Source organism: Bos grunniens, chromosome 18 (assembly GCF_055505025.1).
Source record: "Bos grunniens cultivar Pamir isolate PY7600 chromosome 18, Bosgru_T2T1.0, whole genome shotgun sequence".
In the NCBI taxonomy this organism is placed as follows: Eukaryota; Metazoa; Chordata; class Mammalia; order Artiodactyla; family Bovidae; genus Bos; species Bos grunniens.
Genome location: NC_141182.1, coordinates 61,162,947 through 61,187,348, shown reverse-complemented (window position 1 = coordinate 61,187,348; position 24,402 = coordinate 61,162,947). Strand labels below are relative to the sequence as shown.

The 24,402-nt window shown below is 45.1% G+C and overlaps 1 protein-coding gene across 7 annotated transcripts; it reads left to right on the top strand.

Annotated features, from left to right (window-relative positions):
* The first annotated feature begins 859 nt into the window (after window positions 1-859).
* On the top strand, window positions 860-17,304 carry ZNF331 (zinc finger protein 331). 7 transcript variants are annotated; one of them, XM_086354314.1, is made up of 6 exons: window positions 860-938; window positions 2,893-2,964; window positions 4,506-4,577; window positions 6,203-6,287; window positions 10,538-10,673; window positions 13,116-17,304. In XM_086354314.1, the coding sequence occupies exons 4-6, from the start codon at window positions 6,279-6,281 to the stop codon at window positions 14,429-14,431; spliced, it is 1,461 nt and encodes a 486-aa protein (XP_086210440.1). In that variant the 5' UTR covers window positions 860-938; window positions 2,893-2,964; window positions 4,506-4,577; window positions 6,203-6,278; the 3' UTR covers window positions 14,432-17,304. The 7 variants fall into 7 exon arrangements, with proteins under 7 accessions (XP_086210440.1, XP_086210438.1, XP_086210437.1 ...); XM_086354312.1 differs by having other exon boundaries at window positions 4,493-4,577; XM_086354316.1 differs by lacking the exon at window positions 860-938 and adding an exon at window positions 972-1,079.
* Window positions 17,305-24,402: the final 7,098 nt, after the last annotated feature.

The window sequence follows — 24,402 nt, the reverse complement described above, 5'->3', positions numbered from 1 at the left end:
TGGATGGGAGGGGAGTTTGGGGGAGAATGGATACATATATATGCATGGCTGAGTCCCTTTGCTGTCTACCCGAAACTATCACCACATTATTAATCAGCTATAAGTGTAATTTGTGCTCAGCCCTGTCTGACTCTTTGCATCCTCATAGACTGCAGCTCGCCAGGCTCCTCTGTCCTTAGAATTTTCCAGGCAAACAATACTGGTGTGGGTTGCATTTATACTCCAGTATAAAATAAAAAGGTTTTTTCTTTTTTTAAGTAGTAGTAGTCGCTAGAGTCGGACACGACTGGGCGACTTCACTTTCACTTTTCACTTTCATGCATTGGAGAAGGAAATGGCAACCCACTTCAATGTTCTTGCCTGGAGAAGCCCAGGGACAGGGAAGCCTGGTGGGCTGCCGTCTATGGGGTCGCAGAGAGTCGGACACGACTGAAGCGACTTAGCAGCAGCAGCAGTAATGATACTAATACTAAAATGAGTAATAAAAGAAAAGAAATCTGAACGGCTGGCAGGGCTCGCAACATTTACAAACCCTGCGACTCTGCAATACACTCGGTCGCAAGTCTGGGGGCCACAGCTCCTTTTTATATGCAGGGAGGGATGCCTTCTGAGGAACCGTGTGTATTACCTGAGATGAGAACTACACTTCCCAGAAGGCTCTGAGGCACAGCTCTAGTGGGGCCGTTGCGGAGTTGTATGCTGGGAAAAAGAGGCCATGAGCTTTCAGCTCCGCAAATTCCCCGTTTTTTGGACTACGTTTCCCAGAGGGCTCAGGGCACGAGCCCCTTAGCCTCGCCGGGAGTTGCATGCTGGGAGACGCGCTTTCTGCGCGTCGTTTTTTTTTTTTTTTTCAAGCTCTGGTTTCCTGGCGACGCTGTCCGGAGTTAACCTGCACGCCTGCGCTCCCTCCCTGCCTGTTAGTTGTTGGGCCCAGAGCGGTGAGTAATTAGCATCCCGGGAGGAAACCTGAAGTGGAAGGCAATGGGCGGTGGCGGTGAGGGAAAAGGCCAAGAGCCCCGAAACGGAGCGTCGGCCTGTGGCTTCGGGAGCCGCTGCGGAGGGAGTGCGAGCGTGTGCGTGTGAGTGTGTATATGTGTGTGTGTGTGTGTGTGTGTGTGTGTGTGTGTGTGATGGGGCTCGGCCTTGTCTACAGACTAAGGTGCGCGTGGGCGTAGGTGAGGGACACGGGCCGGGTCCCTGCGGTTGTGACGCACTTGCGCGTGAGTGTGTGAACGGGGGAGGCGACCCGGCCCCATCCCCGCGGCTGTGCCCCCCCCACCCATCCCCGGTGCGTGTGAGCCTCGGGCTCGGACGCCTCCGCTCCGCGTGAGTTCCACGCGCGTGGGCTCTGGCGGGGACGGCGGGGCTGTGAGAGCCGCCTTGACGTGTCTGTGGGATTGGCGGAGCCGGGCGCCGTGTCTCTGGCGGGGGCGTCAGGCGGTGTGTCGCAGCCGCGGTGTGTGTTTGTTCAGCTGTGACAGGTGCAGGCTGGCCCCCGGGGGTGTGAGCACGGGGAGGGGGTGTGTGACGGTATCACCTGTAGCTCCGGTGTCTCCGCTGGTCCCTCCGCCCTCACGTTCCCACCGTGCAGTACTTGCGGGGGCACAGCGGCCTCCAAGAGACGTGGGAGCCCGAACCCTGTAATGAAAAGAAAATGACAGGAATTAACACAGGTCTCGTCATGAGATGGCGACAGATGAGCTAGAGGTGCCGTCCTTCTAAAGTCCAGGCCACCTGAGTGACAAGATGGAAGGGTCTCGGGGCGGGGGGGGTGGGGGGGGGAGGCGGAGATTCTGTTTTGAAAGGGAGAGGTCCCTGACCTGGGAGGTGCGGGGACGGGGTGACGGGGTACCCCCAATTAGTAGAGCCTAGTCTCCCGGAATCTCTGAAATACATCTGGGTGCACCCTTCTTGTTTTTGGTGCTTTTTTTCTTTTTTTGAGTATAATTGCTTTGCAATGTTGTGTTAGTTTCTGCTATGCAAGGAAGTGGATCAGCTGTAAGTATACTTATATCCCCTTCCTCTTGGACCTGCCTCCCAGGACCCCCACCAGTCCCACCCCTCTAGGTCATCACAGAGCACCAAGCTGAGCTCCTGTGCTATACAGCAGCTCCCCCTGGTTGTTTTACACTTGGTAGTGTGTGTATGTCAGTCCTAATCTCCCAGTTCGTCCCACCCATCTCTCCCTGCCCCAGCTCTGTGTCCACATGTCCATTCTGTAGGTCCCTGTCTCCATTCCTGCCCTGGAACTAGGTTCATCTGTACCATTTTTCTAGATTCCACACATATGCATTAATATATGATAATGGTTTTTCTAACTTCACTCTGAGAGACTGTAGGTCCATCCATGTCTCTACAAATGATCTAGTTTCATTCCTTTTTATGACTGAGTAATATTCCACTGTACATATGTACCACATCTTAGGTGTGGTCTTGGAGGGTATTTTCTCTCTCTCTCTCTCTCTTTTTTTTTTTTAAGCTTTATAAAGACTTATGCTCTCACCCAGGGTTGGGCCCATGCTTCCCTTAAAATTAATTTTAGCTCTTTAATTAGATTTTTCTGTGCGAAGCTCACTGCTTAAAGTCTATTCTCTTTAGGAAGAATGAAAATATCTCTTTATGGCCTTTAACTATGTAACTTCTATTTTTCAAGACTGACACAGCTTTCCCTCAAAGGGTTTGGTTCAAAACTACTGGTGTGAAATAGCTGAACTTAAGCAGGCAACAAAAAAGTACAGTTATGTATCAGGGAGTATAGTTTTTGGTTTGCCAATTTGGTCTTTGAGGAAAGCAATTACTTCATTTGGAGACTGGAAATGGGAGGGTATTTCCTGATGTAGTCTGTGCTCCGGAAAGGCCCCAGCGTCTCATTCTGTCCTTTCTTTCCTCCAGGCCAGCTATCCTCCAGAAAAAGCATCCTGAAGAAGAAGACAGATTATCACAGATCTTCACATCAAGTCCCAGGTGAACTTTTTGTTCAGTAAATGACCTGAATCTTTAGCACTTAAGAATATTTGCTTTCCTTGACCTGAAATGTCCTCTGTATTAACTCAGTAATTGCTTCCCAAGCAATTGTGCAGGTGTCTTCCCCATTGACCAGCCCTCTCCCATGAGTACTCACGTATTCAGTAGGCAAATTGTTCACATCCTCCTGTGTGATCTTCTAAGAATCCAATAGGATCGAGGGATACCACTGGGAGGTTAATGTTAGCAGTTTTAGCATGTGATATGATAATATAATATCATTATGATATTAATTTTTAGGTGGAATCAAAGGCTACATATCTTTGGTCTTTTGCACAGTACTGACTTTCAGAGCACAGTAAGAAAGGAGAAGGGTTTGATTGTTTTAGTCAGTTAATGACAAAGTGTTCAGCTTTGTGAGGTTTTTTAGAATGGAGTTTGAACAAAGGTCTTTGTCATTGAAGGCAAGGTTTTTTTTTTCCTCTAGTAATCAGTAAATAGAAATTTGTTGTATCAGCTAGGTCTTATTTGAGGTCTGACAGTTTCAGTTACATCTTTTTACGAATGATGAGAGGCAGTATGCTTTGATGATGCGTGTGGGTTCTGGATCTTGAGCAGGGTTTGGCAAACCTTTTCTCTAAAGGGTCACATATTAAATATTTTGTGGTTTGTGGGCCACATGTGGTTGCAAATTGTTCTTTTTAATAGATTGTATTCTTTAGAACCATTTTACTTTTTTTTTCCAGTTAGAACAATTTTAGTTTTACAGAAAAATTGCAAAGAGTACACAGATTTCCCAGGTGCCCTGCACCCAGTTTCTCCTATTATTTACAACTCATATTAGTATGGGATATTAGTTAAAATTAATGAACCAGTTCTGGAACCTTACTGTTAACTGAAATCCATGCTTTATTCAGGTTTCCTTAGTGCTTTTTTTTTAAACAGTTTTGACTACGTTTATTTATTTAGTTTTTTGTTATTATCTGGCTGCAAGGCATGTAGGATATTAGTTCCCCCACCAGGGATCGAACCCTCACACCCTGCAGTGGAACTGCCAACATCTTGACCGCTGGACCACCAGGGAAGTCCCACAGGTTTCCCTAGTTTTTAAACAGTGGTTTTCATCTGTGGGATCCTGGGATCCCATCCAGGATACCACAAAGTAATGTAGTCATGTCTCCTTAAGCTCCTCTAGGCTGTGTTGATTTCTCGTACTTCCCTTGTTTCTGACAACATTGGTGGTTTTAAGAGGAACTGGTCAGGTATTTTGTAGGCTGCCCCTCTGTTGGAATGAGGTTTTCCTCATGAGCTTATGGATTTACGGGTTTGGAGAATTCTGGGTGATGTACCCTGAGAGCTGCTAGGAAGAGGGCTTCATTCTCATGATGTCAGATCATAACCAGAGTACTTCCAACTGATGGATTCTATGTGTCAATAAATGAATTTATTTTCTATGTTTTATACCTTACATATTTTCTTCTAATAGCATTGCATGCAACGAGAACGCTAACAGGGTTAGGTTATTTAGTGTTTATCTACAGGACACTGGCTGAAGGACAGATTCAAAAGCAGAGTTCACCCTCCCTTCAAGACTAAGACTAAGCAGCATCAAGGTACTTATCAGTATCTGTGGGGCATCTTGGCATTTTAGCCATTTTTTTCCCAGTCAGTCCTCCAATGTATGTGGGAGGATGTAGACATCACAGAATTGGTTTAGGTATTAGGAAGTAAAAAGAAATGAGATGTTATTCAGATTAAAAAAAAAAAAATCCCCAAAATAAGGTATTCAGAGATATTTCTGCAAGTTCAAGAGGTCCTCTTTGAAAAAGAGAGTGGAACTTTATCTTTTGAGAATCTGTCTCAACATGTATGTGTGTTTATATCTATATAGATACAGATATCTTGATTATGGTGTGTATTGTATATAAATATGTATATATGCATATTGAGAAACATCGTTTTGATAGCCTGATTTTCCTACTGACAATATAACCTGAAAAATTTTTCATGTCTTCAAATATTTCTTCTGACTTAGCATTGAATAGCCCTCTAGTACATTTTCACTTTGATATTCTGCATGTATTTATGCAGCCAGCTTTGCTGGATTCCGAATGCCAGACCCTATCTGGGTAGTTCTCTCTCCGCCTTGTCCGCCTGCCAAGTCTTGGTGACTTCACCCTGACCACAGGCCGGAAGAGCTCGAGTTGGCATGGTGCAGCCCCTCCCACCCTGGATGGTGTGAATGACCGTAACGGGCCCTCTGCCCAGAGTCCCGCAGCCTCCATCAGTGAAATTTGAGGGCCTGGTCTCCACACAAAACCCCCCTCTGTCATCACACCAAAGGCAGGTTCAGGAGCTTCCCTAAACCACCCTGAGGTTTCATAACTCAGGACTAGAAGGGACTCCTGGAACTCACCAAACGCTGCTCCATTCCCGGTTGCTGTGAATGACAGGGCAAGGATGCAGACTAACAGCCGCCAAGGAGGCAGGTGCACAGGGTAAGGCCCAGCAAGTTCCCACCCTGGGGCTTCCGGTGCCTTCTCCCGGTGAAGTCAGGACGCCAGCTATTGTGCCAACATCAGCGAGTGACAGTATGCTCAGAGTACTGCCAGCCAAGGAAGCACACCTGAGCTTCAGTGTTTGGAGTTTTCACTGTGGCTTCATCACATGGACATAATTGATTGGTCCTGTGGACGTAGGTGATTGATTTGTTGTCCAGATGTTGATCTCAGTCCCCAAGTCAACTCATAGCCCGTGACCCATGGTCTCCCCATCCCCACCCATCACCTGAGTGGTCTTCCTGGTGTGGCCAGCTCCCACCCTAAGGTGCGGTGTGGCCTGCCCCTACCCACAGCAAAGACATCCCTGTTATGTGCAATGTCCATTACCTCTCAGAGGCTGAGGGCCAAGGCCGCACCTCTCTTTGGTCAAGGCCGGATTTTCAACCATATCCCCCACCAGGGAGCTGGCCAGGAATCCTCCCACTCCAGTGTCAGATTTAATTTCAAGACATAAAATAAAAGCTCCTCTGCCCCATCAGCTGGGTTTCCTGGAGTTTCAGGGAGAACTTGATTTTTCCAGAATCCTTTTAATCTTCTCCAGGTGTGTTTTTGTGGGGGAGCTTGTAGGGGAAGAAGATGGGGTTCTTTGGCAGTGAAGGTAGAGGAGTGAGAAGGCTGTACTAAGTCATTTGGGGACCAGGGTGCACTTATTTTCACGCCTCGTTTTCCTCTTGTAGATCTGGCATCTCTGGATTTTGTGTCTTCAGTAAAGGCGACCCCAGGAGCACTGATCAGTCCTTGAATTCTAGAACTATGGCCCACGTGAGTATGTTTTTCTTTGCATCTTGAGCTGTGATGTCTGGGTCCTGTGCATACTTCAGTGAAATACTGTGAAGCCTCCTGCCCAAGTGAGTCCCACTGAAGACCTGCTCCCCTGCTCTTCCTGCTCCAGCAAATAATGATGCCATGTAGCCCTGTGCCCACCTCTGTGGCTGAAGTTTTTCACTGAACCCTTGAGCTAGTCACTGAGTGTCTCTCCTCTGCTCACTTTTTTTGTCAAGAGTAATTGCAACAACGGAAGCAGAAACTACCTTGAGAAGTATTTGAGTCAGGTCCACAATTTGATGAGCTCTAGATGTTGGTCCCATGTGACCACATGAGATTCCTCTTTCACCTCCACTGGTCTTCCCAGGCTCATCATCCTTTACGAAGAATTGGAGTGTGATGAAGCCCTGGCTCAGATCATGTTCCTGTCAGGGGACTCAGGAGATGAATTTTGTTTTAAACAGACCTGTCTCTGTGTTTCCAAATCGTTTAATACTTATTTCCTCTAAATCAGGAAAAAAGAAAAGGCAGGGTTAGTGGATGATTAACAGGTAAGAAGGTCATTTCAGGTAAAAGTAATAGATGACCATATACTCCTGGAATTGGGGAACTTAAAGACATTTGACTCAATCTAAATGTGTGACTGTAATAATTCAGTCTAATCTGTTCATATTGACAACTTACAGTGAACAGTGTCAGATTTGTGATCTCTGAAGAAGATTTAGCTTCAGAATCAGGGACCAGGCTTCATCACTCAAGAACGTTTGTGTAGTAGAGTTTTATTAAGAGACAGAGAAGCTTCTGACATAGATATCAGAAGGGGGATGGAGAGTGCCCCCCTTGTTAGATTTTAGCGAGCTGTTTTTTGTTTGTTCAGTTCAGTTCAGTCGCTCAGTCGCGTCCGACTCTTTTCCACCCCATGAATCGCAGCACGCCAGGCCTCCCTGTCCATCACCAACTCCTGGAGTTCACCCAGACTCACGTCCATCGAGTCAGTGATGCCATCCAGCCATCTCATCCTCTGGCGTCCCTTTCTCCTCCTGCCCCCAATCCCTCCCAGCATCAGAGTCTTTCCCAATGAGTCAACTCTTCCCATGGGGTGGCCAAAGTACTGGAGTTTCAGCTTTAGCGTCATTCCTTCCAAAGAAATCCCAGGGCTGATCTCCTTCAGAATGGACTGGATGGATCTCTTTGCAGTCCAAGGGACTCTCAAGAGTCTTCTCCAACACCACAGTTCAAAACCATCAATTCTTCGGCACTCAGCCTTCTTCACAGTCCAACTCTCACATCCATACATGACCACAGGAAAAACCATAGCCTTGACTAGACAGACCTTTGTTGGCAAAGTAATGTCTCTGCTTTTGAATATGCTGTCTAGGTTGGTCATAACTTTCCTTCCAAGGAGTAAGCGTCTTTTAATTTCATGGCTGCAGTCACCATCTGCAGTGACTTTGGAGCCCAGAAAAATAAAGTCTGACACCATTTCCCCATCTATTTCCTATGAAGTGATGGGACCAGATGCCATGATCTTCGTTTTTTGAATGTTGAGCTTTAAGCCAACTTTTTCACTCTCCACTTTCACTTTCATCAAGAGGCTTTTGAGTTCCTCTTCACTTTCTGCCATAAGGGTGGTGTCATCTGCATATCTGAGGTTATTGATATTTCTCCCAGCAATCTTGATTCCAGCTTGTGCTTCTTCCAGCCCAGCGTTTCTCATGATGTACTCTGCATAGAAGTTAAATAAGCAGAGTGACACTATACAGCCTTGACATATTCCTTTTCCTATTTGGAACCAGTGTGTTGTTCCATGTCCAGTTCTAACTATTGCTTCCTGACCTGCATACAGGTTTCTCAAGAGGCAGATCAGATGGTCTGGTATTCCCATCTCTTTCAGAATTTTCCACAGTTTATTGTGATCCACACAGTCAAAGGTTTTGGCATAATCAGTAAAGCAGAAATAGATGTTTTTCTGGAACTCTCCTGCTTTTTCCATGATCCAGTGGATGTTGGCAATTTGATCTCTGGTTCCTCTGCCTTTTCTAAAATCAGCTTGAACATCAGGAAGTTCACTGTTCACCTATTGCTGAAGCCTGGCTTGGAGAATTTTGAGCATTACTTTACTAACGTGTGAGATGAGTGCAATTGTGCGGTAGTTTGAGCATTCTTTGGCATTGCCTTTCTTTGGGATTGGAATGAAAACTGACCTTTTCCAGTCCTGTGGCCACTTCGGAGTTCTCCAAATGTGCTGGCATATTGCGTGCAGCACTTTCACAGCATCATCTTTCAGGATTTGAAATAGCTCCACTGGAATTCCATCACCTCCACTAGCTTTGTTCGTAGTGATGCTTTCTAAGGCCCACTCCACTTCACATTCCAGGATGTCTGGCTCCGGGTCAGTGATCACATCATTGTGATTATCTGGGTCGTGAAGATCTTTTTTGTACAGTTCTTCTGTGTATTCTTGCCATCTCTTCTTAACATCTTCTGCTTCTGTTAGGTCCATACCATTTCTGTCCTTTATTGAGCCCATCTTTTTGTTTGTTAGAAAGCTATTAATCAGATAAGAGAGATGAGGGAGTTTCACCTCAAGGCTGAGGGAGTTTCACCAGTCCCACCCCCCCCACAATATGCATTTTTGAGATAGGATAGAACAGGTGTGTCCTCCCCCAGCCATAAAACAATTAATATGAATACTGGTTTGTTGAGCTGTTATCACCCCAAGGTTTGAGAAAAGAAAAAAAGTTAGTCTTAGGTGGAACCATTTTGAAGAAAGGCAAATTCCAAAGCAAATACATAATTTCATTAACATAGCTTAAGAAAAGCATTTCCATAAGAAAAGCACGTTGGTTAGCTCAAGGTTTGAGAAAAGTTGAGTTCAGGTGGAACTAGGTATTGTCATGGCAACACAGAATTTTAAGAGAAACCCCCTTTTTTTTTCTTTCTTTTTTTTTTTAATTTTATTTTATTTTTAAACTTTACATAATTGTATTAGTTTTGCCAAATATCAAAATGAATCCGCCACAGGTATACATGTGTTCCCCATCCTGAACCCTCCTCCCTCCTCCCTCCCCATACCATCCCTCTGGGTCGTCCCAGTGCACTAGCCCCAAGCATCCAGTATCATGCATCGGAACCTGGACTGGCAACTCGTTTCTTACATGATATTTTACATGTTTCAATGTCATTCTCCCAAATCTTCCCACCCTCTCCCTCTCCCACAGAGTCCATAAGACTGTTCTGTACATCAGTGTCTCTTTTGCTGTCTCGTACACCGGGTTATTGTTACCATCTTTCTAAATTCCATATATATGCGTTAATATACTGTATTTATGTTTTTCCTTCTAAGGAAACTATTAGCAAGGTGAAAAGACAGCCTTCAGAATGGGAGAAAATAATAGCAAATGAAGCAACTGACAAACAACTAATCTCAAAAATATTCAAGCAACTCCTACAGCTCAACTCCAGAAAAATAAACGACCCAATCAAAAAATGGGCCAAAGAACTAAATAGACATTTCTCCAAAGAAGACATACAGATGGCTAACAAACACATGAAAAGATGCTCAACATCATGCATTATCAGAGAAACGCCCTTTTAATTTTGTATAGACAAAAAAATCTGACACTTGTAGTTTGTTTCTTCCTGCCGCTTCAGGGCGAGATTAAACAGTTGCAGCCTGTTTCCTCCTTTGGAGACCCCTGGCCTTCCTGCCTGTTACCCTCTCGATATGATGGAGTAAAACAAAACAAAACAAAACAAAAAAACTGCTTTTGTCATCACAAAGGCCGACTGCGTAAAAGATAACCTGTCAAAATGATGAGCCTGAAGCTTGAAAACATTCAAACCTGCAATCCTGATTTTCTAAGATAAAAGATTTCATATTCAGGAAGCAAACCCCTGGCTTTTTTTTTTTTTTTCCTTTCTCCTTAAAGAGAACAGAAATGCTATAGGAATGCACACTTGCTGAGAATTTATGAGACAGGCATGTAGCAGGCTCGGTACTTGTGAACAAGAGAAACCTGGGCTAGTTTTAGCCATTTCCTGGCAGAATGGCATGGTTAGAGTTCCCCAGGGTGTCGATAGTCTTCCTTGCAGCAGGAGGGGCTAAGCGTCAGTCGCAGCGGTGACCTCCCTGGCCCCCACCCAGGTCCCAGGCCTCTAATCTGCTCACTGTGTCCACCCCTGCACAGAGTAGGGGCCTCCCTCCCCCTCCTTCATCTTCAAGTTATGTCCTTCTCCTCCATCAGGGACGCAAGGGTTTGGTGACCTTCTCGGATGTGGCCATCGACTTCTCTCAGGAGGAGTGGGCATGTCTGGACTCCAGGCAGAGGGACTTGTACTGGGATGTGATGCTGGAGAACTACAGTAACCTGGTCTCACTTGGTAAGTTCCTTGCCTCGGACAACCCAGACTCTGTGCTCGCACCATCAGCTCCCTCCACGGTGAGCTTCAGGACCACCTTTCAAGAGCCTCATTGAATTTCTTTCTTCCTGCTCCCAAGGGACATTTTGAGCTTTGTCTAGTCGGAAATGGGCATCACGTGTACACCTGTACCTCCTCACCCATCAGCAGTCTTCCTACTGCTGTCTGGCCCTCATGTAATTATTTCTCTTCCTTAATGACCAAAGGGTTGATAAGGGTTATTTAACTTATGAAAATAAATGTACTTATTTATTTCATGACCATCTTTGGAGAAACCAAGCTTCATGCTATGAGCCCACATTTACACACTGATTGCTGTTGGTGGTACTGTGGGGACCTACCTTAAGGGAAGATGGCCTGACACATGACATGAGTTTCTCTAGCATACCAGCCTCTGTAGATGCAAACTGAACAAACAGAATCCATGTAAAACCACACTGAGCATATTCCACTCCCTACGCACTGGACCTGAAGTGAGGTTGAAAGTTGTAATCTGTGAATTCTGAGTTAAACCCCAGATGATATCACCCTGTAAATATCTAAGGAAATTTCTTACTTTTCTGTTGGCGAAATAACAGCCATAATGTGCATGGCTAATATTGTGCTTACTATACACCAGGAAGCATCCTGAGCATGGTGTGTGTGTGTACTAATACCTTGCATCCCATTCTCACTAGTTTATGAGATAGGAACAATTACTATATTACTATAGATCAGTATGCTAGAGCACAGGGTGACGGTCAGTCAAGGAGGCAGAAGCAAAACTGGAACCTAAGGTTTCTGGCCCCCAAATCCATCCATCCATGCCCCAGATTTGAGGCATATTGTATAGAGGCATGTTCTACTACCCAGCTGGTTTCCTCTCTGTCCTCCAATCCCTTCTGTTTCCTGAAGTCTTTTATCGTTTTGACATTTAGATTATGACACATTTGACTGAAATGCAATCAAAAAAATCTTGTGCCAACAAGTTTTTTCCCCAGTTCTGCCTCTTGTGGCGTTTCTCTTCTTTTGAAAGCAAGACATCTCATTTCTATGCCAGACACAATGCTCTTATGGAAGCAAGGGAGAGAGCTTTGATGGTTGAGGGGGAAAGATACCAAAACAATGCAGAGCAGACCTCGGACAAGGAGCAGCTGCCCCCCTGAGGTGTTTGGGGGGCTCCCCACAAAGGTCTCAGGCCCAGGGCCTCTGAGGAAGAAGTTACCACCTTGAACTTGATCTTCACCTGTTTCCCTTCCAGTTGATTTTCCTTCTCATGTTTCACCCCTGTTGAGAGACAAGGGCATAGGAAACAGGACCCTGTGCCATCAGTAGTTTCTGAAATGTGGTTATTTTCATAGCTTCACGTGCTTTCTTCATTATATATATAATAATAATTATTATTTTTGGTGATACTGCCTCTTGGGTGCTCTGTTCTTCCATCATGAAGCAACATCTGCTTGTGTCTCTTTTTGTGTCATTAGCAGTTGCTGACACTCAGTACCGAGATTCAGTATTTCATTCGGGTTCAAAATGATGATATTCTATCATTGCCTCTTCATTTGTTCACTGTAATAATTCTTTAGAGAGAAACCATGATCCACCTGCTTATTAGTGGTGTGGTGAAACTGCTCACATTGAAAGGTAAATCTTTGTTCTTTTAAGGAAAAAAAGTATTAGCTTTTAATAACAAAGGGTTGGTGTCCTAGCCTGCTCTAAGTTGGCCATTTAACATTTTTTTAGTGTTTTTATGAACTCATTAATTTAAATGTTTGATGTTTTGTAGTCCCTTGAGTTAGCATCTTTATCGATGCTCAGATTTCTCTAAGCATTGCCTCATAAATGTTTCACAGTCTTATTAAATTTAGTTCTACACATCATCTTTTGAATGTTGAATCTTTGTATCAGGAATTACTTTTAATGATAGTACGTGTGTGTGTGTATATATATATACAACCATCCAACTATATCTTTTTATTTTTTACAGTCATAGTATATTTGATTTTCTTGGTTTTCCAGGCTTGTCATCACATCTACAAATTGTGATCTTTTTCATCTTCATTTTTGAAATTTGTCCCTCCAGGTTTTTTTGTTTTGGGTTTTTTTTTTTTTTTTTGCTTAATTGTTACAGCTGATAGGAAATAGTAGAGCTATTAATAATAATCAGTGCCTTTTGGGTTTGATTTTAGCAGGAATGTCTCCAGTGCTTCCTCATTAAGTATTGTGATGCTAGACATGGAATCTGCATCTTAATAAGAGCTCTAGGTGATTCATATTTTTCCCACTGGAGAAGTTTTATTTCTGTTAGAGAAGGTTTTGGTTTGTGATTAGTTTGGGTTTTGTTTCCTTAAATAATAACAAAATATGTTGGATTTTTTTGTTTGTGTGTGTGTTTGTTTTGGTTTTTTTTTTTTTTTTTTCCAGATTTGGAATCACCATATGAGACCAAGAGTTTACCTTCACAAAAGAACACTTATGGGATGAATTTTTCCAAACGGACCTCAAATAGAAAAAGTAAATCCCGTGGCCTTGAGTGGACATGTGAAGGTGAGCTGGACAGATCACGGGCCCCTCAAGAGGGACGTGCCAGTCAAAGGATAATCAGCTGTGGGGATACCCCCGCTTATAGAGAAAGCACCCCTGTTCGGCCACAGCAGAGACTCCCTAACAGGGAAAATTCCTATGAATGTAAGGAATGTGGGAAGGCTTTTAGCCGAGGCTATCAGCTTACTCAGCATCAGAAAATTCACACAGGTGAGAAACCCTATCAATGTAAAGAATGTAAAAAGGCCTTCCGTTGGGGCAATCAGCTTACCCAGCATCAGAAAATCCACACTGGCGAGAAACCTTATGAATGTAAAGACTGCGGGAAGGCCTTCCGATGGGGCTCGAGCCTCGTGATCCATAGGAGAATCCACACAGGAGAGAAGCCTTACGAGTGTAAGGACTGCGGGAAGGCCTTCCGGCGCGGCGACGAGCTCACCCAGCATCAGAGGTTCCACACCGGTGAGAAGGACTACGAGTGCAAAGACTGTGGCAAGACCTTCAGCCGGGTGTACAAACTCATTCAGCACAAGCGAATCCACAGTGGCGAGAAGCCCTTCGAGTGTAAGGACTGCGGGAAGGCCTTCATCTGTGGCTCGAGCCTCGTGCAGCATAAGAGAATCCACACGGGGGAGAAGCCCTATGAGTGCCAGGAGTGCGGCAAGGCCTTCACCCGCGTCAACTATCTCACCCAGCATCAGAAAATCCACACCGGGGAGAAGCCTCACGAGTGTAAGGAGTGCGGGAAGGCCTTCCGTTGGGGCTCGAGTCTCGTGAAGCACGAGAGAATTCACACGGGGGAGAAGCCGTATAAATGTACAGAATGCGGAAAGGCCTTTAACTGCGGCTACCACCTCACTCAGCACGAGAGGATCCACACTGGCGAAACGCCTTACAGATGCAAGGAGTGTGGAAAGGCCTTCATCTATGGCTCGAGCCTCGTCAAGCACGAGCGCATTCACACGGGGTTTAAGCCCTATGGGTGTCAGGAGTGTGGGAAGGCCTTCAGTCACAGCCACCAGCTGACACAGCATCAGAAAACCCACACTGGTGAGAAGCCCTCTGAATGTAAGGAATGTGGAAAGGCCACATGTAACCACGGAATCCACCTTCGAGATGATGAGAGGATTCCCACCGTTGAAAAGCCTTTCGTGTACAAAGGCCTCCCTTCAACATTCGTTTCTTCCACGACATGAGGAAGATTCGTGTTGAGAGTGAATGCAAGGAAGCCTTCACTGGTCGCCCTTCTGCTTACAGACTATCAGAAGTCGTGTGAGTGGTGAATTTGGAGAAATCGCTTTTTCTTACTGATCACAGCATATTCAGCTGTCAGCGGTTATCTCCTGAATTAGGTTAGTTTCAAGGAGAGCATAGAAACCTTCCAGTACCGTTTCATCTCTGTCGTATTTCAAATGTGTTCTAAGGTGAAACTCTGGTAGTGGAATGTGTGTGGGAGAGCTTTTCTTGTGGCACTTACCCCAACCTGTTACCACCACCCTCCCACCTCTCACTGCCTGAGAGACACTGGAAAAATGAGCTCTTACCCGCTGTGCTTTATTTGTGAAGTGGGGCTAATCACACCTAACTAATACTGCTGTCATGGTGATTAGATGAGTTTGGTACATGTGAACTCCCTGAACATGTATCTGGAATATTGTGTAAGCTCAATAAATATTAGCTGCTGTTGTTGTTCTCATTAGCATTAGCGTTGCTATTAGTTATTAGAGGAGGACATCGTGTAGGAGCAGTGAGTTGAGAAAAGCCTATCAGAGTTCCATAAGAAAATACAGGGGCTTCCCTAGTGGTCCAGTGGTTAGACTCTGCGCTTCCACTGTGGAGGATGCAGGGTCAGTCCCTGGTCAGGGAACTAAGATCCCACAAACCACACAGTGCACCCCAAAAAAAGAAGAAGAAAATAGAGGAGATTGCCGTACCGTGGGGCGGGCAACATTTTTTAGTACACAGAAAACTCTCAATGGGAGATGAAAAGTTATTAAGTTGGAACTTATTGAAAATTCGAAGTTCCGGTCATCGAGTGGCATCATGAAGGTGATGAAAAAGCAAGAAGCAGACTGGAAGAAGACATTTACCTAAATGTGACGAAGGATTCACAAAGGATAAAAAGAATTCAAGTCAATAATACAACAGCAAGTCAATTAAAAGGTGAAGGGGGGCGCTTCCCTGGCAGTCCAGTGGTTAGGACTCCACGCTTTCACTGCCGAGGGCGTTGGTTTAGCCCCTGGTTGGGGGACTAAGATCCCACAAGCTGCACAGTGTGGCCAATAAAAATAATAAATACAAGGTGGAAGGAGACTTAGGTAGATATGTAAAATCACCAAATGTCAAATAAGTGGAGATGAGTTAAATGTCATCACTCCAGGTATATGCAAAGTCAGATTGCCCTGGGAGTCACTAAACACCAGAATGGCTGACATTGAAATTGCATATGAGCCAATGTCTTTGCTGAATGTTCACACACGGGCTGTTGAAGGAACAGAAGCAGCACACTGGACCTCTCCAGGTCCCGGAGGTCCCAAAGCAGGGGGTTGGGGGTGTTGGGGAGGCCAATGCTCCAGGGATGCAAGTGGATTTTCCCTGGGGGAGGGGCTGGGGCCCAGGGTCAAGTCCTGACTGTGGAGGGAGCAGGTAGACTCAGAAGGGACCTGAGCTGTCTTACGAGTTATCATTCAGTCACTCAGTTGTGTCTGACTCTTTGCAGCCCCATGGACTGCAGCACACTAGGCTTCCCTGTCCTTCACCGTCTCCTGGAGCTTGTGCAAACTCGTGTCCATTGAGTCGGTGGTGCCATGCAACCATCTCATCCTTTGTCGTCCCCTTCTTCCACCTTCAGTCTTTCCCAGCATCAGGGTCTTTTCCAGTGAGTCAGCTCTTCTCATCAGGTGGCCAAAGTATTGGAGCTTCAGCTTAAGTATCAGTCTTTCCAATGAATATTCAGGACTGATTTCCTTTAGGATGGACTGGTTTGATCTTGCCGTTCTAGGGACTCTCAAGTCTCCTCCAACACCACAGTTCAAAAGCATCAATTCTTTGGTGCTCGGCGTTTATTGTCCAACTCACATCCGTATGTGACTATTGGAAAAACCATAACTTTGACCATATGGACCTTTGTCGGCCGTCTTAAGAGGGCCAGTCCTAGGTGAAGATGGGGGTTGACTTGGGGAAAGACATGGACTTGAGCCCGTGGTGGGGAATCTGAGGGTCTGGGCGGGGGAGGACTAGAGCCCTCAGGAGTGAGTTTGATAAGCTTGGAGCAGGGCTCACGGGCATGGGTGGTGGAGCAGCCAGAGCTCAGACAGGTCCGGGGAACTGGAGAAAAGGAGTCATGGAGAGGGAGCCTTTGAGAGCTGGAGGACTCGAATGCCGTGGATGAATGCAGCTTGGGAGACCTGGGGTGAGAGCTAAAGCCAGTGGGAGAACTGTGGCACAGGGTGGCTGGGTGGTTAGAATCCAGAGGCGTGCCCTGTGAAGGCCAACAGAGGATCCCGAACCCAGCTGAAGTAGAGTTTATGTGTGGCATATCTCAGCGTTGTGGTTACAGCTCCATTAAAGCTGTTTTGTCCTTGGGTTATGTATACCTTAAGGGCTTCCCAGGTGGTGCTAGTGGTAAGGAACCCACCTGCCAACATAGGAGATGTAAGAGACATGGGTTTGATCCCTGGGTCAGGAAGATCCCCTGGAGAAGGAAATGGCAACCCACTCCAGTGTTCTGGCTTGGGGTATCCCATGGACACAGGAGCCAGGGGGACTACAGTACATGGGGTTGCAAGAGAATCAGACATGACTGAGCAACTAAACAAAAAATCCTTATCTTCATTTAATGAGGTTTATTTGCAAATTCCTCTGGCGCCATCTGTAGGCTGATTAGAGTATCTTCATCAAAAGGAGAATTGATTTCCTGCCTTTGGACAGAGCGATCTTTTTGTGTGTTTACTGTTTAATTGCCTTCAGCTCAAAATAAATTTTATGTCAGGTATATTTTAGGTTGATGTACCTGGTTTCCTTCAATTATGATACAGGCATTGTTTTCAATAAAGAAAGCCATGAAGTATTTTAGTATGTGTTCTTTTTGTATATCATGCCGTTTTATATAGTTTATGCATTAGTTTAATTTAGGTTTGTTTGCTGTGAGTCAGTGTGTGTGTGTGTGTGTGTATGCGTGCTATGTCGCTTCAGTCATGTCCAACTCTTTGTGACCCCATGGACCGAATGACAGCCTCCTCTGTCCATGGGATTTTCCAGGCAAGAATGCTGGAGTGGGTAAGTCAGTCGCTTCTCCAGGGGATCTTCCTGACCAATCAAAGGGTGGAACGCATCTCTCCTGTATTGCAGGCGGATTTTTTACCACCTGAGCCACTAGAGAAGCCACACAGGTACATGTATCACGGTCACGCGAGTGTATGTTCCTCAGTTCTTTGTCCCGTCACAATAAAGATTTGGAGTGACGGACGTTAAAGCACCCTCGGCGTGTCGCAACTCTCGGGTCTTGGATAGACCGTGTTGTAGCTCTCAGGTCTTGAAAGGACCATGTTATAGCTCTTAGACAAATCAGTGTTACAGCTCAGTGTTACAGCTCTATTTTATTTAGAAGATAGCAGGAAAATCCATCTCTGAGGCATGAGGACATGTCAGTCCAAAGAGAAGAGCGCCCCATCTCGCGGTGGGGGCTGGGGGGGCGGGGAGAGAGAGAGAGAGAGCTAGCTTTGGCTCCTCTTTTTATATGTTTATCTCTCCCTGGGCCTGTCCTATGTAAATTGGGCCAGCCCGGAGTGTTGTTTGTTTTACCTGAGGTCCTCACTCCGGTCCTCGGACCTTCTTTCGTTCTATTTTCGCGGGCTTTCCCCTTCTTTGTCTTTTAACCACCGCCACTTTGGACTCCTTTCCCTATCCCACCTACCTAACGATCGCCATCCTATTTTCCGGGATGTCATTTGTGGAGAGGACTCAGAACGGGAGAGCCTGGAGGCCCCGAGGACGGTGGGGTTAAGCATAGCTGCATTCACAGGCAGATAGAGGGAAACCTCTTATCCTGGTCACTCTCTAGATGGTGGCAGCTACAAAGAGAAATAGGCAACAGAGATCTCAGGGTGAAGAGCCAAAGGAAAATGAAATGTCCCTGGGACCCAGACAGCTGTTCATGATAGCCCTTCATAACTACCTTTTGAATCCTCTCGAACACTTGTCGATTGTAATATTGCTAGAGCATCTGATATTTTCAGATGTTAAAATCCCTAGTGAAAATATATAAAATCAACTTGCTGTTTTCGGAAAGGGTTTACGCCAGGTGGCACTAGTGGTAAAGAACCCGGCTGCCAAAATAGGACACTTGAAGAGACGTGGGTTCCATCTCTAGGTGGGAAAGAGCCCCTGGAGAAGGGGACTGGCAACCCACTCCAATATTCTTGCCTGGAGAATTCCATGGACAGAGGAACCTGGCGGGCTACAGTTCATGGCGTTGCAAAGAGTCGTACATGACTGAAAGCGACTTAGTCTGCACGCACACCAGGGAAGGACGTTACCATAACAAAAGAGAACCCTTTGGATGAATTCAACATCCTATTATTTTCCTTTGCTGCTTCAGAATTTATAGCGGGAATTGATGTGTTCTATGATGTATTGACTACTTCCCTGACTTTGTGTTGACCATAAAAAAGGCTGAGTGCTAAAGAATTGGTGCTTTCAAATTGTGGTGCTGGAGAAGACTTGGGAGTCCCTTGAACAGCACGGAGATCAAACCAGTCAATCCTAAAGGAAATCAATGAATATTCATTGGAAGGACTGAAGCTGAAGCTCCAATACTTTGGCCACCTGATGCGAAGAGCCGACTCATTGGAAAAGACCCTGATGCTGGGAAGGATTGAAGGCAGGAGGAGAAGGGGACATAGAGGATGAGATGGTTGGATGGCCTCACCGACTCAGTGGACACGAGTTTGAGCCAACTCTGGAAGATGGTGAAGTACAGGGAAGCCTGGCGTGCTGCATAGGGTCTTTCATGGGTGGCAAAGGGTCGGATAGAAGTGAGGGACTGAACAACATCCCTGTCAGGTAAAGTGCAGAAGAGTTAGTGAGACGAGCTTCTCCACTGTCTGCCAGTAGGGGGCGTGATAGGATACGATGTAGCCTGAGTGCCTTTGTTGGCAATTTGGATGGCTTGAACCTCAATTTCTGTATGAGAAACTGTGAACACATTTCTGCCAGTAGGAAACAGAAAAGTTGAGAGTCCTGTTTACCAATTAAGGTTTATTGGTGGCTTCCCTGGTGGTCCAGTGGTTAAGAAATACATCTTGCAGTGCAAGGGACACTGGTTCAGCCCCTGGTCTGGGAAGATCCCACATGCCTTGGGGCAACTAAGCCCGTGCACCACAACTTCTGAGTCTGTGCTCTAGAACCTAGGAGCTGCAACTGCTGAAGTCCAGGTGCTTTAGAAGCCGTGCTCCGCAAGAAAAGAAACCACTGCAATGAGAAGCCCACACACAACAACAAAGACCCACCATAGCCAATAAATATAGGGGGAAAAAAAAGATTTATTGAACTATTTAAGCAAACTTCCCATGTTTAAACCTTCTCCTCGGGATATCAATCTGACAGACCTTGTGCTTCTAGAAGTTCCAACCCCAAATGCTCACACTGCTTAGAGGTCTCAGGTGTGCTGGGTGTGGTATCTCTAGCTCAGGGCTACTGAAAATGAATCTTGGGAAAGCAGCATCAGCACCAACAGGAAACTTTAGTTAAAGACTCATTTCACGGGTTCCACCTCAAACCTCCAGATTCACAACTTCTTAAACTGGGGCCATGATCCCAAAGATTTTCTTCATTTTCAAGGTTCAGAAAAAAAAAAAATTTTTTTTTTCAGCCAGGTGGTGTCCCATGAAGATCACGTGACCAGTGTTAAGACATGACCTCACCGGTACCCTCCTCACAGACTTCTCAATTGGCCCTGTGGGAACATCAGTGTGGCTTGTAGGAAGTGGCTCTAGGGGATTGTAAGGGGAGGCCCTGGTTAAGCACATGGCTTTCTGGGTATGATTGTGAGTTTAGACCATGCTTTAGTCTGAGGACAGGCAACAAGTTCTGCTCTCCATGGGCTTTGAAGGAGCAAGTCAGTGCAGCCCACACACCCCATGTTAGCAGAATTTGTGGGGTATTTATATGAAGAGAGAAGAAGTGTTGACAACAAGGAAAAGCCCATAGATTGATCACGTAGGAGCTGATTGTTCCCAAATCTCTCCTGAGACAAAGGACAGGAGAGTATGGCCTTTTCAGCTTTTCAATGTCCTTCTGCCTGTAGGTATGTTGGGAGCAGGCAAGGAGCTATGCTGACACCTTTGAAGGCCTAATCTCACAAATCTATTGTGATTCTTCCACATAACCTTGATGAGAAAATGATCCAGGGCAGGAGGAAGAAGAGGAAGAAATGGCAGCTTCTCAGGTAAATGTCCTGCCCGTGGTTAGAGACTGGGTTTGCTTTTCCTCCTGAAATGTCATGGTTTGAGAACCTGCAAACCTATATCTACTTTTGGTGCTCTTGCCTAGGTAGCTTGTTTTGAAAGTGTATTTTTAAACTTTTATTTATTACGATAATGAAGACCCAGCCCTTTAGACTACTTTTTCTTACATCTCCACTGTTTGCACCCAGGCTCCCTGTAAAGCATGATGAATTCTCAGTATGAATGAGTGAATTTCAAGTATTGAAAATACGGCCTTTGTGAGAGATCAGCACAGGAAGGGATCAATATCTAAGATACCCACTGGGATGGGGTGGGATATTGGTATCTTAGTGAATAAGGGGAAAGTGGAGTCATTTCCTTACATCTGGATACAACATCAACTCTTTAGAGCTGGAATAAGAAAGCGCACATATAAACAGGATGACCTTAGTGGTCCAGGATTCTTCAGAAAGTTCTGAAAAAAATTAGAGGCTATACACTGGTAATAAAGACTCAACTATTTAAATGCGTGGTTAAGGATACAGAAAAAGAGTAGTTATCTATGGATTGAAATTTGCATAAAACATTTTTTAAAGATAGATTGATATTTCCTTATTTTTGTCAAAAATACCTGAGCAATGACAATGAGTCCTCTTGAGTGTTCCAGTCACCTGACACCAGTTTCTCCCCTTACACCTGAAGTTCATGATTTAAGTGTTTTCTGTCAGATTCCCACACTTATGAAGTTCCTGTTTTCCCTCATTATCTTTAAAACAGATCTTGTAAAGATTTAGTGAGGGATGGAGAAGGCAATGGCACCCCACTCCAGTACTACTCTTGCCTGGAAAATCCCATGGGTGGAGGAGCCTGGTAGGCTACAGTCCGTGGGGTCGAGAAGAGTCGGACACAACTGAGCCACTTCACTTTCACTTTTCACTTTCAAGCATTGGAGAAGGAAATGGCAACCCACTCCAGTATTCTTGCCTGGAGAATCCCAGGGACGGGGGAGCCTGGTGGGCTGCCGTCTATGGGGTCGCCCAGAGTCGGACACGACTGAAGCGACTTAGCAGCAGCAGCAGTGCATAAGCTATCCCGGTTAATATGGAAAATCCATTTCTTCTAGTTTCTCTTTGCTCCTAGTTGGCTTTGAAATATAAACAGGCAATTGTTTTAGTAGAGATACTGAGTTTTGTAAGCAGAGCTTTTCATGAGTCAGGTCATGTTCTTTCCCCTTATAGATTATTTTAGGTATTGAGTATAATTTCCTGTGCTAGCAGCAGATCCTTGTTGGTTATCTATTTTATATATACTAGAGTGTATATGTTAATCCCAAACTCCTAATTATGTGTATTTTTCTAATGAGCGGGTCCCCATTTTGGAGGAAAGGGAGAATCCCTGGGCTAGGTGTGAATGAATGAAGCAGATGACACAGGTGAGAGGTCTAAAGATCACAGAGGAAGCCAGATTGATTCAGATAGTTCGGGGAGATTGGCTTCACTAGAAGGATTTTTGAGAAGCCTGGGTTTATTTCTGTCAAAGAGGGACATGGCACCCCATTGTGTGCTCTTAATCCGCCATGTGTTCTTCCGCTCCAGTGGTTCCCTCACATTCAGTGAGAGCCCAAGCCTTCCGTCTGCACTGTGAGGACCTGCGTAATCTGGCTTCTCTTCCACTCTTTGAGGGACCTAGAAAAGCTGCTAACAGCTCTGACAAACTGTGTTAAGCCCTTTTAAAACGTTTGTGGCTGCCTCAAGTCAGAAAAGCGTGAGGACAGTTGACGAGATCCTGGGACTAGCTGACAAGATTCCGGAAATACTGGGGAAGGATATATGCTTCCTGCTTTCTAATTTTCAATAGACTCTTAAAACATAAGTCTCCAAAGTTCAGACTCAGGCATTTCATCAGAGGGTAAAGCACCTTAAAATGATAAAATGTAATCCCCACTTTCTACCTCCCAGTTTTCTTTTACTCCCTACAAACAGACATTACACAAATCTCCACCGCCCCTGAGGCTGTGTCAGGTCTAAGCCCACCTGTGGACCTCACCTCACTGAACAGATGAGAAAACATCAGGGTTTAGTTTGGCTCCTTCTGCACTTCTGCACAGCTGGTGTTCAAAATTTCCTCAAACGCAAAAGTAGATAAATGGGAGGTGTGTTTTGATGCTTTCATTTCTTGCGTTTTTATTAATACCTGTGCCCTCAGAGAAACTCCCCAGGTCAGTAGGTGCCCAATATGCTACTGGAGATCAGTGGAGAAATAACTCCAGAAAGAATGAAGGGATGGAGCCAAAGAAAAAACAATACCCAGCTGTGGATGTGACTGGTGATAGAAGCAACGTCCGATGCTGTAAAGAGCAATATTGCATAGGAACCTGGAATGTCAGGTCCATGAATCAAGGCAAATTAGAAGTGGTCAAACAAGAGATGGCAAGAGTGAATGTCGACATTCTACGAATCAGCAAACTGAAATGGACTGGAATGGGTGAATTTAACTCAGATGACCATTATATCTACTACTGCGGGCAGAAATCCCTCATAAGAAATGGAGTAGCCATCATGGTCAACAAAAGAGTCCGAAATGCAGTACTTGGATGCAATCTCAAAAACAACAGAATGATCTCTGTTCGTTTCCAAGGCAAACCATTCACTATCACAGTAATCCAAGTCTATGCCCAAGCAGTAACGCTGAAGAAGCTGAAGTTGAACGGTTCTATGAAGACCTACAAGACCTTTTAGAACTGACACCCAAAAAAGATGTCCTTTTCATTATACGGGACTGGAATGCAAAAGTAGGAAGTCAAGAAACACCTGGGGTAACAGGCAAATTTGGCCTTGGAATATGGAATGAAGCAGGGCAAAGAGTAATAGAGTTTTGCCAAGAAAATGCACTGGTCATAACAAACACCTTCTTCGAAAAACACAAGAGAAGACTCTATAAATGGACATCACCAGATGGTCAACACCGAAATCAGATTGATTATATTCTTTGCAGCCAAAGATGGAGAAGCTCTCTACAGTCAGCAAAAACAAGACCAGGAGCTGACTGTGGCTCAGACCATGAACTCCTTATTGCCAAATTCAGACTTAAATTGAAGAAAGTAGGGAAAACCACTAGACCATTCAGGTATGACCTAAATCAAATCCCTTATGATTATACAGTGGAAGTGAGAAATAGATTTAAGGGCCTAGATCTGATAGATAGAGTGCCTGATGAACTATGGAATGAGGTTCGTGACATTGTACAGGAGACAGGGATCAAGACCATTCCCATAGAAAAGAAATGCAAAAAAGCAAAATGGCTGTCTGGGGAGGCCTTACAAATAGCTGTGAAAAGAAGAGAAGCAAAAAACAAAGGAGAAAAGGAAAGATATAAACATCTGAATGCAGAGTTCCAAAGAATAGCAAGAAGAGATAAGAAAGCCTTCCTCATCAATCAATGCAAAGAAATAGAGAAAAACAACAGAATGGGAAAGACTAGGGATCTCTTCAAGAAAATCAGAGATACCAAAGGAATATTTCATGCAAACATGGGCTCGATAAAGGACAGAAATGATATGGAACTAACAGAAGCAGAAGATATTAAGAGATGGCAAGAATACACAGAAGAACTGTACAAAAAAAGATCGTCACGACCCAGATAATCACGATGGTGTGATCACTGACCTAGAGCCAGACATCCTGGAATGTGAAGTCAAGTGGGCCTTAGAAAGCATCACTATG

What these genes read in the sequence shown, in the direction of transcription:
- ZNF331 (XM_086354309.1), top strand. Translation starts at nt 982, where the DNA reads ATGGGCGGTGGCGGTGAGGGAAAAGGCCAAGAGCCCCGAAACGGAGCG. An exon ending in GGGAGTGCGAGCGTGTGCGT is followed by an intron (nt 1,080 to 2,892) that starts GTGAGTGTGTAT and finishes TCTTTCCTCCAG; the next exon opens with GCCAGCTATCCTCCAGAAAA. An exon ending in CAGTAACCTGGTCTCACTTG is followed by an intron (nt 10,674 to 13,115) that starts GTAAGTTCCTTG and finishes TTTTTTTTCCAG; the next exon opens with ATTTGGAATCACCATATGAG.